At 30.4% G+C, this 7476-nt stretch overlaps 1 protein-coding gene across 1 annotated transcript; it reads right to left on the bottom strand.

Annotated features, from left to right (window-relative positions):
- Positions 1-4442: 4442 nt before the first annotated feature.
- LOC119609600 (beta-1,3-glucosyltransferase-like) lies at positions 4443-5150 on the bottom strand. The gene is made up of 2 exons (XM_037964444.1): positions 4883-5150; positions 4443-4790 (listed from the first exon to the last, which is right to left on the bottom strand). Exons 1-2 carry the CDS (start codon positions 5105-5107, stop codon positions 4503-4505), a joined length of 513 nt encoding a protein of 170 aa, XP_037820372.1. The 5' UTR covers positions 5108-5150; the 3' UTR covers positions 4443-4502.
- Between the last annotated feature and the right edge of the window lie 2326 nt (positions 5151-7476).

Raw genomic sequence — 7476 nt, 5'->3', positions numbered from 1 at the left:
TTTACTTTTTTGCCCATAGGGTCCACATTTCTTTCAGGGCTGAGAAAATACTTTTGGAGTAAATAGAAAACATATTGAGGTTTCCAAAACTGCTTTCAGTTTTCTGATCCCAGCTTTGGGATTTTAGAACATGTCGCCCAAAGTTGAAGTTTTGATAAAAAATAGGTCATATTCGGAAGGACGCAGTGGCAACATTTTCAAAAAATAGGACAAGTTTTTTACGCCAAAGCGTTCTGCGTAAAGGTACCTTTTAGAAAACTATAAAATTGTTATATATTCTTAATAAAAATTTTATTTTATTAATAAAAGAGTTAAGACACATTTTTGGCAAAAAAACGCCAAAAATCTAAAATTTTTTGAATTTTTAAATTTAAAAACGTATATTTTTGGATCTGTAAACGATATTGATCTGAAATTTTTTGTATATTATTGGAAATTTTGTTGTCTAACTAACAAGAAAAAATTGAATCCATTTGGTCCAAAATTACGCCCGGTATTCAAAAAAAGGCGGACCAAGGTATGGTAAATTTTGTATCACTAAATTTTTAAATGCCTATAACTCGGATATTATAAGAGATAAGTAGTATGTCCAAGCATGTTTTTTCAAGATCTCGTCGAGTGCTTTCACAAAATATAAAAATCTTTGTATTTGGGTGAAAAACAAAAAAATGGCACGAGTTTAAAAATTTTACATGTCGTAGGTACCCTACTTTGAGCCGCCACAGCGCCGTCCCTGGGGCATCTGCAGGGTTCATCTTCAAAACTTAAACTCGAATACTCCTTGGCTACGCTCACGCCAAATTTTATCCCGATCGGATCAGCCGTTTAGAAATGCCAGATTTATTTCCAAAAAATTTCCATTCTGCCCCACTGTGCATAGTAACATAAATGTACACAGAAAAAATTATCAGTAGTTTATTTTCAATCAACATGTTTTTCTCTTTCTTTAGTTTTAATTTAAGCAATTTTTTATTTGTATTAATTATCTCGTTGTATAAAACCTAAGTTTACAAATTTGATTAAAATTTTAATTGATTCAATTAGTTTTTTAATTGATTGAAAAAAATTTTCTGGCCAACTTTTCTATTTTAGTTTTTTTTTAAATATTTTATTTTGATTTCTTATGCTAACAATGTTTATAACTCTTAAATAGTCAATACGATTTAGGCATATAATATTCAAGTTTCCCGACAATTTATAAAACACTTTATATGTTCAAATTTGATAATAAAGTGATATTTTTTGTAAATGCTCAACGCATTGTTAAAGGTCAAGCATTCCTTTAACATTGTGAGTAATCAGTTAATAATTTGACTGTTTTAATCATCAACTGAATTGGTTTTTAATACATTTTCTACCAAACAAACTAATTCATTTGATTAATAAATTAATAAAAATTAGATTTTATTTTTATTAAATATTTAATTTATACAATTAATGAATTAATCAATTTTAAATTTTGTCTCAATTATTGATATTAATTGTTCTGATTAATTCGTTATTTGGAAAAATAAGTATTTTTTTAATTTTTTTAAAAATTTGATAATTGATATCATCATTTTGGTGATAGGTGTATTTTGATAATTGAAACATATTTTTAGTTTTTTCTGTGTATATATAATGTTACTATGGAATTTTTTACGATCGAACCATAATTAGCCATATCTCCCATACAAGGTCCTCTTTCGAAAATCTCTTAAACGCAGAATTTTGCACAAATATTAGTTTTGTATACAAAAATTACATTTTAAGATTTTTTCACGATCGGTTCATAATATGGGTGCGATCGGTCCCTTACAAGGTTCCGAAAATTACTTAAACACACACAACTTATTACTAAATTGCGATATAGATACACAGAGAAAACAGATTCGTTGTGATAACCGAATTTGTTTTCAATCGAATTCAGTCGGTTCTAACAACTATCCCAAAATTCGATTGTAATTATTGTATAATTCGGCTAGTATTACTGATTATATGGTGTACACAACTATTTTTATTTATTATTCGGTAATCTGGATTGAAATTATTGGTATTAGCAGCTGAAATATTATTTATAGAAAAACAATTTGTGGATTATGTGTATTTGAAAATATATTTATTTTGTGTAAAGTATTTACAATAAAATATAAATATGTATAAACTTACAAAACGTATAAATATAAAATAACTTCTCACCTTTTGTTTTGAAACTTTCATGGTAATAAACATAGCATTTATGTACAAGGGATTTTGCTCTTGATTCTGCTCAACATTTTCAAACGAACACTATCTTTCTACGCCTTTCCGCTGCTGTAAAATTATTAAAAATTATAGAACAATTACACAAAATAGATTATAAGATATAAAATACATTAATAAAAATATCTATTAAAAAACTAGCCAAAATTGGCATTCAATTAACCGGGAAAATCGATTATACAGAATGTTTCCGGTCCCGACCATCACGGAAAATCGAGGTCCCACTGTATACCAAACATTACCTTTTTTATCCAAATTTCTGCATTAATTTATCCTCAAATGTAATTAGTTTTTTTTATATTATAAATTCGTTTTATTTTATTTATTTTTGTATACGTCAACTATAATTACTAATTAATCGGTTGTGAACATCGAATTTGGTTCCTTTAACCGTAATTAAATTTTAAATAATTTTTTCAATTGGTAATTGGTTGCAGTGCTCAATATTTTTTACTTTCTATTGTTTTTCGGTTGTAGCGACTAATATTTGATGTTCTTACGTTTTAATCCTAAATAAAATCGGCTGCATTTACTGAATTCACAAATGAATTTAATAACCGATACAATTCAGTTCAAATTATTGATTTAGAAATTGTTAAAACCACAATTCGAATGGTATTATTGTTTTTTAATACTGAATATAGAAAATCAGTTAATTATACAGTTTTTCAATAACAGCGATACAATTTTAATTAATTTAACTAAATATTTATCATGGTAACCGATTTTCTATCGATCTGTTTTCTGTGTACAAATTTTGACTGAAATATAGCTTTTATATACAGAAATGTTACTTAAAGATGTTTTTAAGATCGGTCCATAATTGGTCATATCTCCCATACTTGGTCCTGCCCCGAAAATTTAATTTCTTTAAATCTTTCACATAAATTATTAAATATCGCTAAAGCATATCTTAGGGCGCTTTAAAAATATAAAAGAAAATGGCGTTTGTAATATTCAATAAATCTTGCAATTGTAACAGGTTTAAGCTGTTTAAATCTTGGGTTTTTTCTATTTAAGACATGAGAAATCTTATTTCTACAAATATTTGATCAATTAGAAAAGTATTAATATAAAAGTAGCTGGTGGAGGGTATTTAAGATTCGGCTCAGCCGAATATAGCACTCTAACTTGTTTATTTAAATATTTTGTTTTTATAATGAACATTTAAACAAATTTGAGATGCTTTTTAATTAGTGTACAGTTTTAAAAATGTTTTGCAAAAATTAATGACTCTTAATAACTTGCTAATCAATTTAGTAACTCGAAAAATGACCTGAAATTTGACTTCCCATCTTAAAGAGTTCACAAACTGTATAAAAAAGGAAAACGATTCAGATTCACTATTGACAAAAAATAGCAAGTGGTAAAAGCACTTCACAACGTATACTTGATAAATAATATATTTTAGAAATTAATAACTCATACGGCATGTAGTGCTGGTAACAAATTAACAATATTATTCATGCCAACCATAAATATGTATGATATGTAAGTATAGTATGTTTCATGGCATTTGGGATAAATTTTAATTCTTTAATGCGAGTTGTTTGCTGTTGCAACCGAACATAGCAATTTTTAATGTTGACAAATTAAAAGCAATAACGATTATTTGTTACTTTTTACTCACAGCAAGTACTGTTATTGAGTCATAAGTTTAAAGTAAAATTAAGATAAAAACATATATTTAAATGTAATTTTATTTTTAATTGTTTCCTAAACTTCTGTTTAAAAATAATTTCCTTTAAAAATTCAAATTTTAAAACGTTGCCCACACACATAAACATTCCTCTGCACGTAATTTCCATTAAAACCTTGTTTGCCACAGCCATTTAAATAATCACTAGTTGCAGTTTTATATTTTGTCTACTTTACAAAAATAATATTGAAATTAAAGTAATGGCCAAATGGCGGCATAAATATGACCACCATATTTGTAAATGGCTAATGGTGGAAGTTGTGAACGTAAATATGCGGTGACAAACAAATGTTTAAAACAGAAAATTTCAGTTCTAGAATTCAAAATATTATTATGAAAAAATCTATATTATTAGAGGAAGCATTTTTTATCATTACATAGCACTAGCTTTTTGAAAGTAAACACCCATACTCTAAACCTCATAACTGGCTTAAAAATACCAGTTATTGTTCAGATCCTAACTCACCTTGGGACACTTTTTCATAATTTTTAAGAAAAAGATTATATTTAGAAAAATATATTACTTCTTATTTATTTACATAGATAACAAAAAAACACTTGATTAAAGATCAACATGGTGTTCCTTGGAATGATAAAATGAAGATTCCAAGGAAACAGGAATCTCATTTAAATTCAAGTGTTCCGTTTTGGCTAACAGTTTACGATTCTTGGAACTATAATCCAAATCAATAAGATTTTCATGTACATGATTTTCCTTAGCTAACAGTTGATGTTCCTCAGCGGCAAACCATTCACTGTAGACTTCAATTGGATCAAGTTGCCAAAATTTGTGAAACGAAACTGGCGGCTCTTGCTGCAGTAACTCCAAGGGATAGTCATTAGGGCGAGCCTTTAATGGAGAGAAAAATAATGTATAGTTATTATATGAGAAAAATTAAAGTTTAATAAAATATTAATGAACGAATGCAAATTTAAACTTACCTGATGAAACCTTGACGAGTGTAAAGCTTTCAATTGAAGTGAATGCAAACAAGAGCCCAAAATCATATCATCAGGCGCCGTAGCTGAAGGACACGAACAATGCTGCAAAATAAGTTTAACCACTGGCAATGAGAATGCAATGCCACCACCACCTGTAATATAATTGAAACCATCTTCAGCATATAAACGATAGCCGTAGCGTTCACCCAAATAAATTTCATCCATTGAATTAAAGCAACCAAGTACTTGGCAAACACCTGAAACGCTGACGAAACCAGAAAAAAGAAGAAAATTAAAGTTTAATGATGTGTGTATATGTCGAATTTTAGTACTTATTTTAGTTAATGAAATTTGTGTGTTTATGTGATTTTCGGAAGAGGGTGCCATCACCAATTATGAACCAATTTGACAGACATTTCTGCGATGCGAAGCTTTGCGCTACAAACTTTTGCTTGCGTTATCTCGCATCAAGCTTCGCTTTCACTCTGGGGGTACCGATGGACCGATCCACATACAACTTGGTAGAGAGGTTTTGGATCATAAGAGACTTAATTGTGTCAAATTTCATTGCTATACTAGTATTTTTAAGTCAGTAATGAGCGTTAAAGTCTTTTTTTTTTGTAGGGGACCTTATATGGGGTGAAGGGTCAACTATGGACCTATCCACTTAAAACTTGATAAAGAGATTTTAGATCGCATGAAACTTATGTGTGTCGAACTGCATAATCATTTTTTGAAGAGGACCTTTATGGGGGGTATGGTCAATAATGGACCGATCCACATAAAATTAGGTAGAGAGGTTTTGGATCATAACAGACTTCATTTTGTCAAATTTCATTGCTATACTAGTATTTTTAAGCAAGTAATGAGCGTTAAAGTCATTTTTTGAAGGGGACCTTATATGGGGGTAGGGTCAACTATAGACCTATCCGCATAAAACTTGATAGAGAGATTGTGGCTCTATTGTATTGTGTCGAATTTAATCACTATACTCGTATTTTTAAGCCAGTAATGAGCGTTAAAGACATTTTCTGAAGGGAACCTTATATGGGGGTAGCGTCAATTATAGACCGAACCTCATAAAATTTGGTAGGGAGATTATGTATCACTTGAACTAATTTGTGTCGAATTTCATAGCTATACTCCTACTTTTAAAACAGTAACAGTTAAAGGTTGAACCTGTTTTCGGCGGTCCACTTGTATGGGGGCTATCCGAAAACTACCACCGATATTGCCCATTTTCAATACCAAACAAACCTTAACTAAAGAAAATATTTGTGGAAAATTTCAATCCTCTAGCTCGTTCCGTTCGGACTCTATCGTGCTTTCAACAGACAGACAGACGGACAGACATATCTAGATCGTCTTAGACTTTATTAAGGGCCCAGAATATATATACTTTTGTGGGTCTATAAGCAATATTTCGATGTGTTAAAAACGGAATGACAAAACCAATATTCTCCCCATTTTTTTTTGATGGTGGGTATAAAAATATTGAATAATCTTTGATAGTTTCTGTGAAAACAACTGAAGAACATAATTTTTTCGAGGTTGTCTACAATTTTTATACCCTCCACCACCATCAGTGGTGATAGAGGGTATATATAACTTTGTCATTCCGTGTGTAACACCAAGAAATATTCATCTGAGACCCAACAAAGTATATATATTCTGGGTCCTTATGAAATTCTGAGTCGATTTAGCTATGTCCGTCTGTCCGTCCGTCCGTCCGTCTGTCTGTCTGTCTGTGTAAAACACGCTCACGTTAAAACTAAGCAAAGGAAGTCAACCAAATTCACCCAAAATATTTATTGTTATCCTAAGCAGTTTGGTATTGAAAATCAGCAAAATCGGTTCACAACGTAAAAAGCTATGAGTAAAAATTTAAAACAACCTCGAAAAAAATAAGCATTTCACAAAATTTTACAAATTAAAATCTCATGTCAATAGAATTCTTTCAAAGAAAAATTTTCTGGATCGGTCCATAATTGGACATAGCTCCCATACAAGGTCCCCTCCCGAAAATCACTTAAACGCGCATAACTCATTACTAAATTAAGATATCCATATAAAATTTGGTATAAGTATTGCCCATATGCATAGAAATATTACTGTGAAAATTTTTTCCGATCGGTTCAAAATTGGTCATAGCTCCCATACAAGGTCCCCTCCCGAAAATCACTTAAACGCGCATAACTATTACTAAATTAAGATATCCATATAAAATTTGGTATAAGTATGCCCATATGCACAGAAATATTACTGTGAAAGTTTTTTCCGATCGGTCCATAATTGGTCATAGCTCCCATACAAGGTCCCCTCCCGAATATCACTTAAACGCGCATAACTCATTACTAAATTAAGATATCCATATAAAATTTGGTATAAGTATTGCCCATATGCACAGAAATATTACTGTGAAAGTTTTTTCGGGTCGGTCCATAATTGGTCATAGCTCCCATACAAGGTCCCATCGCGAAAATCACTTAAACGCGCATAAATCACTACTTAATTAAGATATCCATATAAAATTTGGTATAAGTATTGCCCATATGCATAGAAATATTACTGTGAAAATTTTTTCCGATCGGTTC

Source organism: Lucilia sericata, unplaced genomic scaffold (genome assembly GCF_015586225.1).
Source record: "Lucilia sericata isolate MDLA Ls3-8-SP2 unplaced genomic scaffold, ASM1558622v1 Contig001012F_arrow, whole genome shotgun sequence".
Classification (NCBI taxonomy): domain Eukaryota; kingdom Metazoa; phylum Arthropoda; class Insecta; order Diptera; family Calliphoridae; genus Lucilia; species Lucilia sericata.
This window is presented reverse-complemented; position numbering and strand designations above follow the sequence as displayed.

Excerpts from the sequence above, each read along its gene's own strand:
- LOC119609600 (XM_037964444.1), bottom strand. The coding sequence starts at position 5,107 with ATGGATGAAATTTATTTGGGTGAACGCTACGGCTATCGTTTATATGCT. Across the intron at positions 4,791-4,882 it reads ACTCGTCAAGGTTTCATCAG|GCTCGCCCTAATGACTATCC; the intron begins GTAAGTTTAAAT and ends TCTCCATTAAAG.